Source organism: Salminus brasiliensis, chromosome 16 (assembly GCF_030463535.1).
Source record: "Salminus brasiliensis chromosome 16, fSalBra1.hap2, whole genome shotgun sequence".
NCBI lineage: Eukaryota > Metazoa > Chordata > Actinopteri > Characiformes > Bryconidae > Salminus > Salminus brasiliensis.
This window is the reverse complement of record NC_132893.1, coordinates 9,215,676-9,236,410: the sequence shown is the minus strand read 5'-3', so window position 1 is coordinate 9,236,410 and position 20,735 is coordinate 9,215,676. Positions and strand designations below refer to the sequence as shown.

The following is a 20,735-nucleotide window of genomic DNA, read 5'->3' as shown; positions in this document are numbered from 1 at the left end:
GACCATGGCATTCCCATCACCATGCTTGACTGTAGGCATGACACACTTATCTTTGTACTCCTCACCACACATGCTTGAGACCATCTGAACTAAACAAATTAATCTTGGTCTCATCAGACCATAGGACATGGTTCCAGTAATCCTTTGTTGACATGTCTTCAGCAAACATGTCTTGTGTACAGACTTCAGAAGAGGCTTCCTTCTGGGGTGACGGCCATGCAGACCGATTTGATGTAGTGTGCGGCGTATGGTCTGAGCACTGACAGTCTGACCCCCTACCTCTTCAATCTCTGCAGCAATGCTGACAGCACTTCTGTGCCTATCTTTTAAAGACAGCATTTGGATGTGATGCTGAGCACGTGCACTGAGCTTCTTTGGACGACCAATGCGAGGTCTGTTCTGAGTGGACCCTGCTCTTTTAAAACGCTGGATGATCTTGGCCACTGTGCTGCAGCTCAGTTTCAGGGTGTTGGCAATCTTCTTGTAGCCTTGGCCATTTTCATGTAGCGCAACAATTCATCTTTTAAGATCCTCAGAGAGTTCTTTGCCATGAGGTGCCATGTTGGAACTTTCTGTAACCAGTATGAGGGAGTGTGAGAGTTGTACTACAAAATTGAACACACCTGCTCCCTATGCACACCTGAGACCTAGTAACACTAATGAGTCACATGACATTTTGGAGGGAAAATGACAAGCAGTGCTCAATTTAGACATTTAGGGGTGTACTCACTTTCGTTGGTGGTTTAGACATTAATGGCTGTATATTGAGTTATTTTAAGGGGGGGGAAGAATACATTTACACTGTTATATAAGCTGCACACAGACTACTTTTCATTGTGTCAAAGTGACATTTTGTCAGTGTTGTCCCATAAAAAGATATACTTAAATATCTGCAGAAATATGAGGGGTGTACTCACTTTTGTGATACATTGTAACATTGAATGCCCAAATATATGGCAAAGATGTTTTTTATGGCTATTGACATTATTTTCTGATTTATGGAGTCATAAAAAGAGAGATCCGATGTAAAACCATTGATTCTAATGTGTCACAATTTTTAGCCTGATTTTATCGACTTTAGATGTACTGGTCTAGATATACTGGTTTATCTCTATTGGGTAAAATGTTCACTCAATTCCGCCGTAGTGCCTTGCCTTAAAGCATGTAAACATTGTATTGACATTAATAAAAAGTTCATTTTTTAGCTTTTACGTTATGTTGGTAAAAAAAAAGAGTAATTGAAGAATCGTCTGAATAAGGAGAGCCGGTCTGGAGTGTGGGAGTGAAAGAGCTGTGCTTCTTAACAAATATGAACACTGCGCCTTTAAGAGAGTTGCTAACCTGCTAACGGGAACACACCGGCGCACACAGCAGCAGAACTGAAACAACTGTGGGATTTATGTGGAATAAACAGATTGTTAGCTTACGTCAATCACTTCAGAAGAGGACCGAATAGATCCAATAAGGCACCGAAGACCGAAGATTGAGCTATGAGGCATTTCATGGTAGCTAGCTTACAAAAGATGACTAGTCATTTCACTGGGGCTTGTTTGGGTAAACGGTTAGCTTGCTAACGTAGTGCTAACTAAATTGGAAGCGAGTGAACAGCGAACTTAGCTAGCTCTAGCTGCATTAGCTAGCTAGCTAACTAGTTGTTCCGTGTTGGCGAGAGTTTTACATTTCATAGCCTGAAACATAGCTAGCTATTTAGGGTAGCTCGATAGCCAGCAGTGTTTCCTTTTAACGTACACCACTGTGATTTACAGATGTTTAGTTTAATATATCTATTTATATAGCTAGTTAGCTAGCTATGTGCTATATTTTCCTGAACGTTCTGTTGCCCAGCTACTGAAGTAAAGAGAAATACCGTATTCAGCTCACTAAATAGGACATTTCTTGGCTAGACTTTGTAGCTCATTAACTTGAATCTAGTTCGCTATTATTAGCAACGAAGTTAACAAAGGTCAGTCTGAACGACTAACTGTAGCTAGCTAGCTCAGTGAGGAAAAGAAGATTATCTCGCCAAACTCAATTTAGCAAGCTTGTTGGACGTTTGAGGGAAAAAATATTATATAGTCATTGACGTAGATACAGTAGCTAGCTATAGCTATGTATTTGAATGTCAACTAGCAACATGGCTAGCTACCCTGTTGGAAAACAAACAGCTTGCCTAAGCTGGTTGATCAGTTTAGCTCTTGAGCATTATAGGGTATGTTTGAGGTTGATTGTTTAGCTGGTCTAACAGCATGACCCACCTTACCCAGCTAGTCTACCACGATGGTTTGGCCAGCATGGCGACCAGTATGACCAAGATGGCATGACGGACACGATCACACTGATCCCCCAGTATGACAGGCTTGATAAAACCAGGTTAACCCACTTGGTCACGTTGGTCATGGTGATAGACCAGCTAGTCCATTGAACTGGATTGAAAACATGCACTATTCTAATTGAGAGCCAAGATGGTCAACCCCATCTCTAACTCAAAACGCTTCTTTCTACAGGGGTGATAGAAGCATATTGTTGCCCCTAGGATGGACAGTTACTTCAAAGCTGCTGTGTGTGACTTGGACAAGCTTTTGGATGACTTTGAGTTAAACTCAGGTGAGAGAAAATTTTCTTTCATTGTACTGTAATTACCCATGTGGAAATAAGAACATGGCGTATTTTTTTCAGATTAATTGCTGTGTACACACTGAAGGCATGGCTATTATCTTTTATTCAGACATTTGTTGTTTTGTTAATGTTAATAAAACTCAAACTTCAAAAACATCAGCATTGTGACTCAATAACTGCTGGGGTAGAAGAGCAAATAATAACATTGTTCAAAACTGGCTGGTTGTCTGTAAAAAGTACCTGTGTGAACTGGTTTAAGTGCATCTTTATAGAGAGGTAGGGTGATTTTCGGTTAAGAATACAAATGTAAAATTGTTATGAATTTTCACTTTTCCAGAGAATCACAGAATGGCACCTAATTTAATGTGTAATCACAGCAGAGATGATCAGCTGCTTTCTTTGTCCCTTCTCTGATTTGCCTTGCCAAACAATTAATCAGCAGCTGAATTTTTTGGTGAAACATGGCCAACCTTAGTTCCAGACAGTGATGTTGCAAAAAGTATGATTATGATTTGAGGAGAGTATAGACTTCTTCAGCTAAGCTTTCCGGAGTCTTTTGAAATGACAGCGCTGCCATATCATATTTTTGGCTCTTACTTGTTTCTAAAACCTTTCCCTTTTGCTCCTTGAGATTAGTATTTTCATTTGTCACTGTCTTTAAAAGCCATTGACTGACTTAACAGCTGTGAAGATCTTTTTTTTTTTCCTCAGTTGTCTTATTTCTTAAGTGAGCTGCCACCTTCTCTGTGTCCAACAGTTATTTTTATACTACAGTCACATGACAAGTAATGGAAGCATAAAAACAAAGACATGGGACAAATCAGATGTTCGTTAGAACAGAATATTAGTGTATGTATAGTACTGACACATTTGTTTGGGGGGGGGGCACTAATTGTACTAAAGCTGTTTTATGACTTTTTATTTACTTGTTTATTCTTTCTTTACAAACTAACCAATGGGGCACTGCACTATAAAGCTTACTAACATGCTTTTGTTTGTCAATTTTTGTTCTCTTTTCAGAGGAAGTGGAGAGCAAAGCTACATTTGCAGATTCAGCATGTCAGGACCCAACCCTCTTTACTCATCACTGTTTTAGCTCGCCATGCTTTATACCTGAGCCACCCACAGTGCCACAGGTCCTACCTGATGTAAATGCACTGTGCTATGGTCCAGCTACATCTAGCAGTACCCAGAACCAAAGAGATGAAAATACAAAAGTGAAAGAATTAACAGGTGTTGACCTCCTGTTTTCTGTCGACAGCAGAGCTTCCAAACGTTTGACTCCTCCTTGTCCAGATAGGTCCTTGAAACCTGTCTGTGACCTTGTTAGTGATACAGGATCTGCCAAGCTCCCACAGACAAACAGTCACGATGCCTTTAAACAGCTGGAGGTTGTTGAAAAGCGGCTTGATGAAAAACTGCTGGTAGATTTTGATAGTCCAATCGTGTCATATCCAAGGGATGTTTTTAAGTCCAGTCATGATGAGCTACAGGGATTTGATTCTGGTGGCCATCTCAATGACTCCTCAAACTCTCTTAGTTTGCTAGATATTATACTGCCTGCAGCTGTGGACAGGACTTGTGAAAATCAGCATACTTCAGATGACCTAATACCTTTAGAGAGTAATGAAGTAAGGGGGCCTCAAAGTAGCTGTCCAGGTGAACTAGCCTCTTCTGAACTTTACAACAACTCTCAGTGCTCTTTAGAAGATGAAATAACCCTAAATAGCCCAATTTCCTTAAGTGGAATACAAGACATTGTAGCGCCCAATGATGTCAGTACAAGTCTGCCTAACTCAACAACCATGCAGCGCCCTGAAGACAACAGTGTTAAGGACCAAGACGGTTCATCACCCCTTTCCTCCAAAGAAAAGGAAACTTCCCTCTCCTGCCTCCCAATAGCTGTATCCATGTGTGGATCTCTTGTGGCCTCTTCAGACCCTGAGGAGACAACGGTGCATGAAACCAAAGACAAGACAGAAGTCCTTTCCCCTGACTCTGAAGAGCCACCACTCACTGAAGATGCAAGGAGCCTTTCTGTTCCTTCTGAGGAAGTTGGGGTGTCCATATGTCACAGCCAGTCAGATTCCTGCCCTGAGGATGACCCTGAACTGGTACAAATAATGGCAAATCCAGAAGGGATGACATCAGTTACAACTCCTCTTTCTGACAGAAACTTTGAATGCACCTTATCTCTTCCAGAGAAACTTATGTCTAGAGACCTGCCTGATAGTAAGTCTCCTAGCGATGCCGGGACTCCCGATTACCCCTCAGAGTTTGGTTTTACCAGTGATTACCTTCCAGAAAGTGAGCAAAATATGATAATGGTAACTGATGAAGAATTGGATGCATATTTAATGGGTCAAGCACAGAGAAGCGATTCTGAGATTCCAGGTGAGAAATTTGTAGATGATGGCTTTTCAGAATTCAATGGAGATTTGGAGGGAGACAGCCTTTTAGAGGAAGAGTTGCAAAGCTGTAGAGTAACTACATTTGCATCACCTGAGAGTGATCGCTCTCTTCGTTTTTTAGAGGAGAGCGAAGGTTCCAATATTTCCTCATCATCTCAGGACAGTAGTCCCTTGAAAGCAGAAACAATGCAGACCATTAAAATACAGGACATGCCCAGCTCTGCTGAAATTCAGGCAGTCTGCAATGCAAGTCATCAACCATGTTATGGAGGAGCACGGCCAAAGCAGTTGTCTAACCAATCAGCAAGAATATTACCACAAGAGGGCCAAAGTAGTAACAGCCAGTGTGAGGACAACGTGTTTAGTTCAGAGGAGGAGAACAGTGGACAGTCTTCTCCTGCAACCCCTGTAGTGAGACAGACTCCCAGCTTCAGTGAGGGTAACTCTGAATGTCCCAGTCATGAACAATATGATGACAGTTATGGCCATGAAGAGCTTTCAGAGCCTCCTCCATACCCAGGAGAGATTTCCGGAGAAGGAGAATCCTCACTTGAACTTGACCGTTCAGAAACAGAGGAGGGTGGCCTGGGCTCTAGGCAGCCTCCTTGGGTCCCTGATTCTGAAGCTCCGAACTGCATGAAATGTGGGCAAAGGTTTACCTTCACAAAGAGGAGACATCACTGCAGAGCATGTGGTAAAGTAAGTAAATTCCTGCTCTTTTGGATCTCTCTTGGACTCTGTAGTTTCACTAACAAGTGGAGTGTATATTGGATTGGATTAAATGCAGTGTTTGCTCATAGCCTCTGCTGACTATTTCAGGTGTACTGTGCAATTTGTTGCAACCGAAAATGTAGACTGAAATACTTGGAGAAAGAGGCCAGAGTTTGTGTAGTCTGCTATGAAACCATACAAAGAGGTGAGTGTGTTTGATTCCATCCCTTATTTACCTTTAAGCTTGTACATTGGTACTGATATTGTTTGTTGATCATTATTACTAGAACTGTCCAAATATGGTTTTGTCCCTGGTGCGATCTGAGCACCTCAACATTGAGTATTGTCAGATACCTTTTTCATACTGATAGCAATTGGTACAATGAAAAATATTATAGTATGTTATATATCTTACAATGCAATTTCCCTGATTTTACTGGATGATACCAGGTAGTAAAACATTTTAGTAAAATCACTTAATGTTTGATGTATACAGTAGCATGTGCTCTACACACATATGTACTTTTTATTATTGTAGACGAATATGGAATAACTGTTTCACGGTTCGCTGTGTTTACGGTTTATTAGCCAGAGTTTAGAGGAAGTATTGGATGTGGATCAGGCTTAAAATAGCAAATACTCAAGCTGCTAGATCAGTTGTTCTCAGATGTTCTTTTATTTGAGTGATCTGACAGATAAATATATTTTTTTAAATATGCAGGCTGATCTTTAAACAAAAGATCTACCAATCTGTTTTAATGTAATGCAAGAGATATGACTATTACTATTTGAAGCAATGCAATCACAATATGGCATTTTGTCCATGTTGTGCAGCCTTGCTTTACATCAGTTAAAACAGTCTTTATAAAGCTTGTATTTGATTCATTGAAAGAACTACTGACTGCGTGACTTGCAGATGACCCTTGGCTATAGAAACAGGATGGCTCGGGGTGGCTGGATTTTACACTCTGATGTTGTGAGGTCAACTTTGTGCTCTTAGAGTATGTTGTCTGCAAGTGGGTATTTTAATAGCATTTTAGATGCTATTACACATTTTTAGAAGATATTCTCACTTAGCATATATAGTAATACTTTCAAACTTTTTTTAACCAATGTAATTGACCATTTTATAGTGTATTTTTAATATAGATTTTGATTCAATTTGGCTTAAACAGCATCTCCCAGCCAACTTTGTAATATTTGTTTCTTAGTGTGACTGATCTAGTATAAGGTGTGCAAAAAGAGTTACATTATTCAGGTGTTAGTACAATATTGGTGAGTAGGGGTAAGCTCCAGAGGAGTCTAAAAAGGGTCTCCAACGTTTAGCAGTGCATGAAGTCCATTTGCACATTAAAAAGGACATTCATCAGCTTTCTGAGGTAATGGTGCAAAGAGAGCGAGAGCGATGCTGGGTGGAGCCTCTGGGTAATGGTGTGTGTGTGTGTGTGTGTGTGTGTGTGTGTGTGTGTGTGTGTGTGACCCACCTGGTGCGAGTGTGCTCTCAGACTTTCCACTTTTGGCACAGATTCTGACACACACACATTCAACCACCTCCTCGACATCTCCCATAAAGAGAGGGAGATGTGCGTCACCTTCCTTCATTCTGCTCAGTCTTCCCTCATCCCGGGGCAGCCATTTAAGATACACTCGTCCATCTTAGCAGGCATTTGACAAAGGTAGGGAGCGAGAGAGGATTTGGAGCGCATTTGTTTTATTGTTGAGGTTTGAGCCAGGACAGGGCTGGAGGGGGCCCGGGGACAGACGGGTCCTCAGCATGAGCAAGCGAAAGTGGGCCGCTCCACGTCCTGAGCAAAAATACTAAGGCAAAAGGATGCGTGCCCTTCCTCGCGCCCTTTTTCTTTCTCTCTCTCGCGCTCGCGCTCGCGCTCTCTCTCTCTTTCTCTCCCTCTCCGTCTCGCTTGCTCGTTCGTCAGCATGGGATATGCTCACACCCCCCCCCCCTCCTTTTAGTTCAGGCTGAAACACTCCAGGGAGACTGCATCTAACACACTCCACTGGGCTAAGATGAAAGGGAATTCGGGTGCTGAATTGAACGAGTGAGGTAAGAGAAATTATTAGTCAGATGAAATCAAGGATATGTTATGCAGTTTGACAAGCAGGTTCTGTATTCTGTATGTAGTGGATTTGGGCTTGTATTATAACTTCCTTGAAGTCTGCGTTTGTACTAATGAAAGTGCATTTGGTCACTGTTTGTGGTCAGAACAGGGTCAGATACAAAACATGGTTGAAGGACATCCTAGCTCTTCCTCTCTGTCTTAGCTTGCCACTGTTTTGATTCCTGACTTTAGTGTCTTCTAACTAGAAGCCCTCTCTCTGTATGTGGATGTTTGGAGGTTGTACTCCTTGCTTTACATGTTCACTCGTGTTCAGATCCGATGCCAGTGTAATCGGGTTGATGAGGTTGTATGATACTTAATCAATATACTGCAAGGCAAGGCTTACTCAGCACTTTAGTAGGAGTCAGCAGCTATGGCCACAGCTGGCACTGGATGTTCTTTTTGAAAACAACTTTTACTTACCCTAATGTACTGTCCCTTGACCAGGCCTGTGCAATTGTTATGCTTGTCCGTCGGCTTAAACGTACAGGCTGTAACTGATCTGCATCGTTGTGGTAAACATTAAAGCTGATTCTCTTGTCTGAATGTAAAGAGCCATTACTACATTGATTTCACTGTATTATTAATTGTTGGACTTTAGCCATTACTACATTATAAATGTGTGTATTCTATTGGTTTATAATTTTTATTAATATTCAGCCAAAATAGGAAAAGAGCCTAAGGTTGGTTCAATAACTAACATATTTTTGCTCTTTTTGACACATCCTCTCAATATAGTTAAATATATATATCCTCTCCAAAAAACAAAAAAAAATTAAGAAATGTTGTTTTTTTCTTTCTAGCTCAGGCCCTAGAGAGAATGATGAGCCCTACTGGGCCTAGTCCCAACCCCAACGTACCCTCTGAGTACTGCTCCACTATCCCCCCCATGCAGCAGGCTCGAGCTGCCGGCACCCTCAATTCCCCCCCACCTACGGTCATGGTGCCTGTGTCTGTACTCAAGCATCCTGGCAGTGACGGTACACACACAGCAACACATATACACACAAGCACACACTTCTCCTACGCTTCATTGCGCCAAGCTTGAGTATACATACAGACAACAGCTGTTTTTCAGCCAGTTCTCACTGCTTTTAGGAAAAAAAGCATTTGCGTCAGGTTATCTAACATCTGAAGTGAGATCAGGTTTATTCTTCCACATAAGGTAAAGGGTTTTCAACAAGACAGCCATGTTATCTAGATCATTTTGGTGTGGATTGGGGCAATACTTTGCAAAAATATTCAACCCTCTTGAAAGTCATTAGATTTGTCTGATTTACAAATTATGTACACATGATGAGGGCTTTTAAAATAACACAACACAGCTCAAAATATCAAGGTGTTATTTGTTATCCAGGCAAATATGTTGCCTTTCAAAGACGTTGAATGCTTTTGTATGTAATTGAGTAATCTACTAATTACTTTGCTTAATCAAGTATACTGTGAATATACTGTGTGAAGACTGTGAATAAACAATTACGAGCTTACAAGCTATTTGTACAGTATTAAAGATTCCAAAATACATATTGGACAGTGGATAAACTAGGAAGCCTTTAAATATGTAATATTTCTAACGTTAAAACCACTGACTGGTTAAGTGAATAATATTGGTCATTTGGTTCCAGTAGCACCTGTCAAGGGGTTGCTTTATATGGCAGCAAGTGAACAGTCAGTTCTTGAAGTTAAAAGGCTAGACGAAGGCTAGACAAATTGTGGATCAGAACAGCCAAAACATCAGGCAGGTCTGTGGGTTTTCTGCAGTGGTTTTTATGCAGTGGTTCCTATTAAAAGTATTTCAAAACGGGGCAATCAGTGAAACAGAGACCAGGTCAAGGACACTCAAGACTCCTTTTTGCAGTCCGTGGAGGCCCTACACAATATGCCACCTTTAATATATAAATGGATCTTTTGCTTTGCTGTAAGAATTATAATATTAAATACTCTTTACCCTCTTGCTCACAGGTTTCCCTAGAGAACAGAAACACGTATGGTTTGCTGATGGAATACTGCCCAATGGTGAGGTGGCAGATACCACAAAGCTCTCTGTAAGGCCACGGAGATCCTCACAGGAGTCAAGCCCTGTTACACCCGACCTGCCAACAGTATGTCTATAACTCTTTAGTAATGTTTTACATCTGTTAAGTTTACTTCCTATTTGTAGTTTTAAACAGTTAAAAAGTTAAAAAAGTTAAATATTTAATAATTATAATAATAAATAACAAGCCATTTATCTTAATGACCCAGTTTTACAGACAACAATTCCCCATTTAAAATGGTCATGCCACATCAGAACATTTAAAGATGGTTTAATTATCTGTTATTTAATGTCGTCTTTTAGTTTACTGGCAAATTTCCAGAAGTCAGTGATTGTCCCAGGGACATTTCTGAGAGTAATGCAGAGATGCCACGCCGGAAAATCAGTGGACCCTGGGACTACGCCCTACTGTGCGGTCTTGCCAGCAGTGTACAGGGTGCTGCCAGTCTTGTGCCAGAGGATGAGGAGGGGCTGCCTCCGCTGCTTATTACCACAGGAGAGGAAGATGGAGGGGGTGAGAACAGCTTCAGTACAGTGCTAATAACTTGGGGTGAAAACAGAATATGCTGAAGTCACACAAATATGTTAAGTATGAGGCTTATGCTCATCAATCTGATGACCATAAATGATTAAATATGTATGTGTATGTGTCATGCAGTGTGTTAAACTCCATATTTCTCCATAACTCTTGTTTTGACATACAGGGGTGAGTTTCTTGAAAGCGTCTTTGCACAAATATAATTCTTGAATGGTCAAGTGATTACACACTTTCTCTACCAATTAAGATGATTTGAGCACGGATTGACTTTTACAAATACCATATTCAGCATTTGTTTTGGACAGCATCTGAAATTTGGCTGCTAAATGTCTTAAATATAAATGCAGTGGACAGTGAGGACAGTGGCCAGGGAGCAGCGAAGGTTAAGGACCTTGCTCAAGGGCCTAAAAGTGGAAGTATACAGAGCATGGGTATCAAACCCACAACCCTGTAGTCAGTAGCCTGGTGCTCTTTATCTGCTGAGCCACCAATGTCCCTGTTATATGGTTGTACAGCTCTAGTGTATGTCCTGGTATGTCCTGACCTGGTGAAGCCTTATGCACCCTTTTACTCCTCATGCTCCGTTAGTTCTCTCACTCTACAGCAGCCTCCCTGCAAAGTTAAACCCATGGGTGAGAGAGCTTTTTCTTGTAGAGCACTTCAATTATGGAATTCCCTACCTGACACTATTAAAAAAAATAAAAAAACAAAAAAGGTCCTTCCCTTGAATGTTTAAAAAATTACTTAAAACGCATCTTTTTAGGGACATTTGATATTTGGTGTATTGCTGTTTTATTTGTTATGATTTTTTTATGGTGGGACTTTGAGTTTATGAAAAATGGAATTTATTATTATTATTGTTGTTGTTGTTGTTGTTACAGATTTACTAGTAGAGGAACGCCCTGCTGTCTGCCAGATAATGCTGCTGTTAGAAGAAGGAGGTCCAAGACCTTTGACGTTTGTGCTGAATGCCAACCTCGTGGTTAATGTCAAGCTGGTCACATGTATGTTTTATTTCAAAAGATCAAAATAAATGTATTTTCTCATACTTTTTCTAACCCCCTTTTAAATGTCTAAGTAAATTAAACCTATTTACTTATTTAGTGTCTATTTCTTTCCACATTTTACTGAAAACTGTGTGTTTTTTATGTGTTTTAGATTGTGGGCGAAAGTGTTGGTGTTTGAGCTCTAATGGTCTGCAGGGTGTGGGCCAGAGAGAGCTTGCATTTGTTATTGAGTGCCTCCCAGAGGAAAACAGTCTGCCTAGAGATGTCTTTAGCCTGTATGTTAACATATACCAAGATGCTCAGAAGGGTAAGTCTCTCTCTCTCTCTCTCTCTCTCTCTCTCTCTCTCTCTCTCTCTCTCTCTCTCTCTCTCTCTCTTTTTTATGTGTGTGTGTGTGTGGATAGAAGAGAGTGGACAGAGTCACACTTCTTTTTTTTTTTTCCTTTTTCTAATAATGCTATTCGTGGGACATATTCTAATATTGCTATTCATTCCAGGAAAATTTCTTGAGGAACTCTGCAATGTGACGTTTACGGACAGTTTTCTGGGCAGCAAGGAACATGGTGGCTTTCTTTTCTTTTCTCCAAGCTTTCAGCCTTTGGATGGGCTCAGCCTACCTCACAGATCCTTTCTATGTGGGGTTCTCATTCAGAAACTGGAGGTACCCTGGGCCAAAGTGTTCCCTCTCCGCCTGTTACTTACTTTGGGAGCAGAATACAAAGGTAAGCTTTCACAAAATTTTGGTTTTTTTTGGTCTTGAAACACTCTGGCAATCCTGGAACATAATGTGAATGCAGTCTTTGAGAACCTGTCATTTTCAGGTGTTCACGGAAAGGAAGAAACGCATAATGTACTGGAGATAATGGTAGTTTGAAATAATGTAGTTAGATAACAAATGTTCTCACCGCCTCTATAGGCATCCTTTAAGTGAGTGCAGTCTAAAAAAAACTTACAAAACCATTTGTTGCTGTAAAAGAATGTGAAAAGTGTGGTGACTGTATGAGCTTCGTAAAGTGAAGTGGGTGTCACTAAAAGCAGTTGTACAACAGTCTGTATTCATGTTAAGGAATTCTTACTCATGGCTATAATGTGTGTTCAAATTCCTGCATACCAGTGTTCACCAATGGCTATAATATGTTCATGCTTACAAATGACTTGACAGTGTATTGACGGTGTATTACCTTTAACCCTTCCTGTGCAAATTTCTTTGGTTGTTTATTTATTTTCTTTCCAGTGTATCCCACCCCACTCGTCAGTATCAGGTTTCGTGAATCTGTCTTCAGAGAAACAGGACATACAATCATGAACTTGCTCGCTGTACGTACTATCGCATCACTCTACGTTCTGTCTCTATTATGAGCCTGTGCAGCAGTCCATATTCATGAGATGCTGCTGAAGATAAAACTTTAAACTGTATTACCTCCAGCCAGTTCTTAAAGTAACTTATGCACTTTAAAATGTACATTTTAATGGTAAACTTTGTACATTATAGCGAAGGTTTAAACTAATCCAGAAAAATGTGAATTTATTAACATAGAACATCAGCAGGCAATGACGCAGCGGGGCATTTACTGCTTCTGTTCGCAAAAGTTATACTGTGCTTTATTCATGGCACCAAGTTAAAAACAGAAACAGAGCTATGCACGTCCAGCCTTTGTTTCAGGTGAGAAAACATAAGGACCTTTTGCTAATTTCAAGAAACATTTTATTGGAATGAATACTACTAAACATTTTACACCCATACATAAATGTGGTCGTTAAAAGTTTCAGACACTTTCTACTACCTGAAGTATGTGATGAAATCCTTACTTTTACAAATTACTGTTTTAGAGTGTGTGTGTTAAATGGTGTATTGTTTTATGCGCATTTTGTCAGTGGATAAAGATACATTTGTAAAACTCTTATTTTGTGGAGTGACTTGGTTCTTTAGAAGGGAGCTTTTGTAATCTTCTGATTGAGCAGACAACAGACAAGCAACTGATTAGATTAGTGCTGGATGTGAGTGTATGCATCCTCTGGGGCGGGGTGGGGGGGCTTGAGTCTTGGACATGTTTCATTCTTTTAATCTTGCCTGCTGCTACTCACATACAAACATGGGATCTTAACAATATAGAATATAATAATAATATCAAATGTCTTGACTTGTTAGTAGAATCATTCATTGTCTTACTTTGAAAAAATGAGTATCACACTGCCAGTGGCAAATTTGCTTTATGATTTCTAATGCAGGACCTGAGGAACTACCAGTATAGTGTGCCTGTTGTTGATGGTCTGCACATCCACATGGAAGTGGGTAACAGTTATATTGACATACCCAAGTCAAAGTTTAACGAGGTGAGATTTCAGTCAAGTAACTGGCTCCTTAACCTTACTTAATGATGATATTTATATAATAAAAAAACACATTGCTGAATTAAATGGTATGTGTTGTCTACAGATGCTAAAAGTGGTAAATTCATCCAATGAACACGTAATAAGTGTTGGAGCTTGTTTCAGTACTGAGGCAGACTCCCACTTAGTCTGCACTCAGAATGAGGATGGAGGATACCAGACACAAGCCAACAGCATTCAGGGAAAGACCAGGAGAGGTTAGTTTTTTTTATTTTTTCTTTCCTCAACACTACAATTCATTTTGCTATTTTATGAACAATAATAACTTGGAACTATGTTGATTTTAATCGTTAAAATTAACACTATTTTTATATGTAACAATGTACACTGCTCAAAAAAATAAAGGAAACACTTAAACAACACAATATAACTCAAACTTCTGTGAAATCAAACTGTCCACTTAGGAAGCAACACTGATTGACAATCAATTTCACATGCTGTTGTGCAAATGAAATAGACAACAGGTGGAAATTATTGGCAATTAGCAAGACACACTTAATAAAGAAGTGTTTTTGCAGGTGGGGACCACAGACTCAGTTCACTCCCTTCTCAGTACCTATGCTTTCTGGCTGATGTTTTGATCACTTTTGAATGTTGGTGGTGCTTTCACACTCGTGGTAGCATGAGACGGACTCTACAACCCACACAAGTGGCTCAGGTAGTGCAGCTCAACCAGGATGGCACATCAATGCAAGCTGTGGCAAGAAGGTTTGCTGTGTCTGTCAGCGTAGTGTCCAGAGGCTGGAGGTGCTACCAGGAGACAGGCCACTACACTAGGAGACGTGGAGGAGGCCGTAGGAGAGCAACAACCCAGCAGCAGGACCGCTACCTCCGCCTTTGCGCAAGGAGGAACAGGAGGAGCACTGCCAGAGCCCTGCAAAATGACCTCCAGCAGGCCACAAATGTGCATGTGTCTGCACAAATGGTTAGAAACCGACTCCATAATGATAGTATGAGGGCCCGACGTCCACAGATGTGCTCACAGCCCAACACCATGCAGGACGCTTTGCATTTGCCAGAGAACACCAGGATAGGCAAATTCGCCACTGGCGCCCTGTGCTCTTCACTGATGAAAGCAGGTTCACGCTGAGCACATGTGACAGACGTGACAGAGTCTGGAGATGCCGTGGAGAGCAATCTGCTGCCTGCAACATCCTTCAGCATGACCGGTTTGGCAGTGGGTCAGTAATGGTGTGGGGTGGCATTTCTTTGGAGGGCCACACAGCCCTCCATGTGTTTGCCAGAGGTAGCCTGACTGCCATTAGGTACCGAGATGAGATCCTCAGACCCCTTGAGACCATATGCTGGTGCGGTTGGCCCTGGGTTCCTCCTAATGCAGGACAATGCTTGACCTCATGTGGCTGGAGTGTGTCAGCTTCAATGCCTTCATCTTGCAGGAACTGCTATGTACTGGCCCGCCCGTTCCCCAATCCGTTTGAGCACATCTGGGACATCATGTCTTGCTCCATCCACTAACATCATGTTGCACCACAGACTGTCCAGGAGTTGGCTCAGGATCTCTCAGGAGACCGTCCGCCACCTCATCAGGAGTATGCCCAGGCGTTGTAGGGAGGTCATACAGGCACGTGGAGGCCACACACAATACTGAGCCTCATTTTGACTTGTTTTAAGGACATTACATCAAAGTTGGATCAGCCTGTAGTGTATTTTCCCACCTTTCCACTGTTGTGTGTGACTCCAAATCCAGGCCTCCATTGGTTAATAAATGCAATTTATGTGATTTTTGTTGTCGGCACATTCCACTTTGTACAGAACAAAGTATTCAATGAGAATATTTCATTCATTCAGATCTAGGATGTGTTATTTGGGTGTTCCCTTTATTTTTTTGAGCAGTGTAAATATGACAAGTATTTTAGAAACAACAAGAATTTAGTCACTGTGAATGAGAGGTATATGTCTGCTATGAGAAGATCATATGAAAATAGTATCCCATAAATCCATAACAAATTAGTTTTATTGAAAATGATGCCGAATTTTGAATGATTTCAGCTTTTTAAATAGAGTTTAAATAGTCCACACTTTTGCATCAGACTGTATGTAAGTTAATTAGTCTGCCCTACCTTAAATTATTTCTTCAGTGGCATCCATTTTCATTTTATTGTTTTATTTTTGCAGTGACTGGAGCAAGCTTTGTGGTTTTCAATGGTGCTCTAAAAGCCTCTTCAGGATTTATTGCCAAATCTAGCATTGTTGAAGGTAATGTGTTTCCATCTTCTTTGGGCCATAGGAGTTAAGAGCACTATGCCACCAAAAGGTAGTTGGCGTATTATGTATTTTTTATATATATATATATATATATATATATATATATATATATATATATATATATATATATATATATATATATATATATATATATATATATGTGTGTGTGTATTTCATACATGACATATACAAAAACAGTTTTAAATGCTTTCATTATTTTAAAAACTAGGATGAAACTGCTACATTTTGCTACATCTTAGATCTTTTAGGAGGTGGTTCCAGGTCTATGTAGCATAAAAGGTAAAGGCTGCTTCATGTGTAGTTTAGACTCTAGGCTCTACTAGCTGACCTGCGTCCATGGATCTTGGAGCCCTATTCAGGTTATGCTCCCCAAACATTTCAGTGATGTATTCTAGGCCTAAATTATTGGGTGATTTTATAGACTAGTAGCAACACTTAAATCTATTCTTTGTCTAACCTTCAGTTCCACTTTAAATCTAATCCTGTTGGCCATCTAACTAACTGAAGATGTATAGAGGACTCCCAAAGTGTGTTCCTAACATTAGCATTAGTGAGCGAGCTACTGCAATAAAATACTTGGTATTATAGGTTATGTTTTTTTAGTAGCTTTATCTAACTTGATGCGTGATCTTACATTTCCATTCTGCGGAACTTTCAGATGGGTTAATGGTCCAAATCCCTCCGGATACAATGGAGGCTCTGCGCCAGGCCCTAAGGGATCAGGCAGACTTCCAGATCACCTGTGGGAAAGCCAACTCTGCAGACACCCGGGAAAATGTTAGCGTGCGCTGGGTGGATTGGACAGCTCCCGTCAATACTGGGTACTACTGGGAGTTGCTGAATTTCATGCAGATCAATACTAATCAAAAGCTTGAGGTTACTCACCTGCTTGTCAGCTTGAGTGCTTTGTAGTAAACAAACCTGCTAATGAGTTGTCGATATTCAGTACATTTAATATAGTCCCTGGCCTTGTTTTTTTTTTTTTAAATCAGTGTTATGGGAGTCATCACGAACACTGATTAGTGTATGGCAAAGCTCATGTAGTCCCGTTCACAGTAAAGGGAGCCATTCAAGTGCTTTATCATCACAGGCATCATGTATTTATTGTGCATCTATGCATGCATGTGTGTCTCTTTACCTGTTACATTAACAGCATCACCAGCCCTATAGATGGGAAGTCTCTGGAGGGGGTATCCAGTATCCAGATCCAACAGGACTCAGAGTTTGAGATGGATGCGCGGACAATCAGGTGTACTGAGGTGTGTTTAAACTGTGCATGGCAGTAACAGGAATACATATTACCTTAATATTAAGTTTTTATTGTTCACTCTCCACTTGGTAAGTAGAGCCTGTTTCCTTTTCATGACCGTCAAATAATGGAGAAATTTGAGAGGGTGTGATGCATTAAACTATTTTCAAAAGAATGAAAATCTAATGGTTGGGAGTTGAGCTCTACAGCTGAACTTCACACTCTGCTCTATTCACCTGTCTCCTGTCATATCAGGTATTTTACTTGCTAAAGAGCCCAGACTGCTCCCTTTCTGCCATTCTCCAATCCTGCAGCCAGTTCCAGAGAGAGATCGCCACTGCAGGCTGTGCAGCACTCTGTCCTCACCTCTCTATACTCATAGGAAATGGAATCAACTTTCTTGCCCTCAGAGTTTCTACTGATACTGACATGGTTAGTAGTCAGTCTGTCTCTGTCTGTCTTTATCTGTGTGTATAATCAGAAACTGAGGTTTTCTGCTCTCTGGTGGATTATCCATGCATTGCATGCTCCAGAAATGTACAGAAAAACCTGCTGTGAGCAGTAAATTCTAGATGTGTAAATATGATGCATAATAAGTAATATATGCAAAGTGCAATTGAAATTCTTTTTTTGTAGTTGCTCAGAGGGTCAAGAAACACTTCAGTTTAAAAAAAAATATTTCAGACATTAAAGGTTTAATGCCTAATTAAGCAGAGTACAAGTTATCGCTTAGTCCACTGTCAGACAAAGGTGTTGCCCTTGTGTTCTAATCAGTATTTGTCCATGCAGAATGGAACACTTTTGGCACACTGAAATAATTTAATGCATTGATTTTTGATTTATTTTTTTAATATATATGTTTAAAGGTTGAGTACCAGGCAGGCTCAGGCGGGTGTCCTCTGCCTCAGAAATACATGAACGAGTTGGATGGAGCCCTTATTCCTGTCATTCATGGCGGAAGCTCATGTGTGCCTCACCAAGCAATGGATATGGAGTTCTTCTTCTACATCACTCAGAGCATTTAAATAGATCTTGACACCAATAAATGGAAGTGCATGTCGAATGTTGCAGGCCTGTGATAAACACTTGCAAAGGTATGCAAAGTATAAAATGTTTGTAGGGGAAAATTGTTTTTGTAATTAGTCATAGACCTCAAAATTACCAGGAAGGGCATAGGCTTGCAATGTGTGTTCATTAGATGCAGATTGATATGTCTGTGGACGTAAATGAGAAGAATAAGAACATTTATTATTATTATTATTATTATGTAAGTTTAGGGAGAGCAGACTTTGATCCTTACTGAAGTGCAACAAAGCTTGTATTGAATGATTCTTCTTATGACATACATCGAATATACGGTCTGTTTTTCATCCATAGTTCTGTCACGCCTTGAAGTTGCATCATTTGAACCCGTGGTCCATCTGACTGTTTTATTCGCGGTTCTATATCTTTAATTACAATTTACGACCTGTCAGTTTTCTCTGGTTTGTAAAATACACTGGGGTTACCAAACGCCTCTGTTCGTTTTGAAAAGTGTAGATGGAATCATCTCTTACTTCTGTTAAGCTTTTATTAAGCTTACTGTTTTGAAATAGTCCCATTAGTTAAATAAAAGTGATATTTTTGATAGACCATTTATGTTACTTTTGCAAGATGTCTGATTGCAAAAGAGCTGATTTTGAACTGCAATTCAGTGAGTCAAGGTTTTTTCACACACATTCATTGTATGTTATATGTTGTGAAATGTTAAGAACACTTTAAACAAAAAAAAGACACTTATTAGCATTATTTGCATAATGAATACTTTGTTTTCTTCACTCTACTGCATGGGGCAGTTGGTTTTGAAAACTCATTAAACCTAATTTTAGGTATGTAAAATAACACTAAAACAAAAAAAAACTACTTTTTGTATCAAAACATTGTACATGAATATATATATTTTTTTCAGTATGGCTGTTTTAATAATGAATCAATAAAATAATTGCAATACAAGTAATACAAATTTGACTAGAGCAACATCAGTCAACCTACAAATAATGCAAATAATGTAGCTCTGAAAAATGTTCTGATTTGTTTTTTCAGGACTTCTCACTTGTTGTGAGGTTATTTCAAGAATGTTTAACAGCCATAGTTTTTCCCCCTCAGTAGAGAATGTTTTTGTTAAATTCGGTTATGTTACACCATCATCTTAGATGATGGTGGAGCCTTAATTCCTGTACCAGAGTTATCTTGGAAATGTAGCTGCTAATTTCTTGAAGAATCAGTCACTATAGTATTTCCTCAAAAGATCACAATTCTCATTTCATGATCAGCGTAGGCTTCATGCTTCTACTGCAGTTTGCTGAAGAGAGTAGAATTAAATGATGTCTATATGACATGATTTGTCCATTAGATGGTGCTCATGGAGTTTTTAGGTCTCACCTTAAAACAGACATTTTGCACCTCTGGCAAATGAGGCTGGTCTGTATGAAGTGCCACTTGTGCTGCTGTCACATTTTTGTGATTTGTTGTATGTGATGACTTGGATGACCCTTACACCAAGAGAATAACGCCTATAATGAGAAGTCATGGTTGTTCCATTGGAGCGAATTTGATAGATGCCTAGTAAATGCAGAAAGAGGGAGGGAAAGGAGAGCGCTTAAAAAATGTGTCCTTGAAAACCAGCAAAATGAAGTCCTTAGATGCCAACCATTAACATTGTTTTGAAATTTACAATATGCACTTTCACAATGAGATGTGAACTGACTAAGAAGTGATTGTACTTTCTTATTTCATTGTCTTGTACTGTGCTGACTGGAATAGTACACTCCTTAAGTGGGATTTTTATCTGAGGTCAATAAGGTATGATAGACCATGTATGATTCAGAATTCAATATACTTTTTAAAGTCTGTGTTTCCTTGTTAGGTTCCCATAAGAACAGTCTAGTAAATGATTAAGCAGTGTTTTTCTTTTTCAGTCTCAGTTTTGTTTATACAGATTTGACAAATTCTGTAAGTCTTCACATACTTTGAGAAATGCAAATGCTGTGTAAATACAGATGATTGTTTTGGAAGGTTTTGAGATTAAATGTGATCATTTTGTAGACATCCTACATTAATTTTTACTCCTTTATATCTGGAGTTTGCAAAATATGGGGGGGATCTAAATTATTTTTCACAGTCATTGATTAATTAAAAAATCATCACAAAGTATTTTATGCTTTACAAAGAGCTGTTTAACTGTGTCATTTTGCATAATGTATATCTATTTATTCATGAAAACCAGCTTTATTTGGTAATACTGGTATCTGGGACCTAAGGATGTTCTTCAAACATTCATTTCTAATATGTATCACATGTAGAATAAAATTTTGATATACATATGAGCTTGTTTTATGTGTTTATTTTGTACAATTTGATTGCTGTTTATCATA

General features: G+C 39.7%; 1 protein-coding gene across 2 annotated transcripts; it reads left to right on the top strand.

The window, feature by feature from the left end:
• Positions 1–1,323: 1,323 nt before the first annotated feature.
• zfyve16 (zinc finger, FYVE domain containing 16) lies at positions 1,324–20,684 on the top strand. Of its 2 annotated transcripts, none has more exons than XM_072658242.1 (18): positions 1,324–1,505; positions 2,505–2,604; positions 3,637–5,726; positions 5,847–5,943; positions 8,659–8,835; positions 9,818–9,957; positions 10,194–10,404; positions 11,310–11,432; positions 11,587–11,742; positions 11,933–12,157; positions 12,670–12,752; positions 13,665–13,769; positions 13,873–14,023; positions 15,963–16,043; positions 16,732–16,894; positions 17,227–17,332; positions 17,578–17,754; positions 18,189–20,684. In XM_072658242.1, exons 2-18 carry the CDS (start codon positions 2,535–2,537, stop codon positions 18,345–18,347), a joined length of 4,314 nt encoding a protein of 1,437 aa, XP_072514343.1. In that variant the 5' UTR covers positions 1,324–1,505; positions 2,505–2,534; the 3' UTR covers positions 18,348–20,684. The 2 variants fall into 2 exon arrangements, with proteins under 2 accessions (XP_072514343.1, XP_072514344.1); XM_072658243.1 differs by having other exon boundaries at positions 17,637–17,754; positions 18,189–18,277.
• Positions 20,685–20,735: the final 51 nt, after the last annotated feature.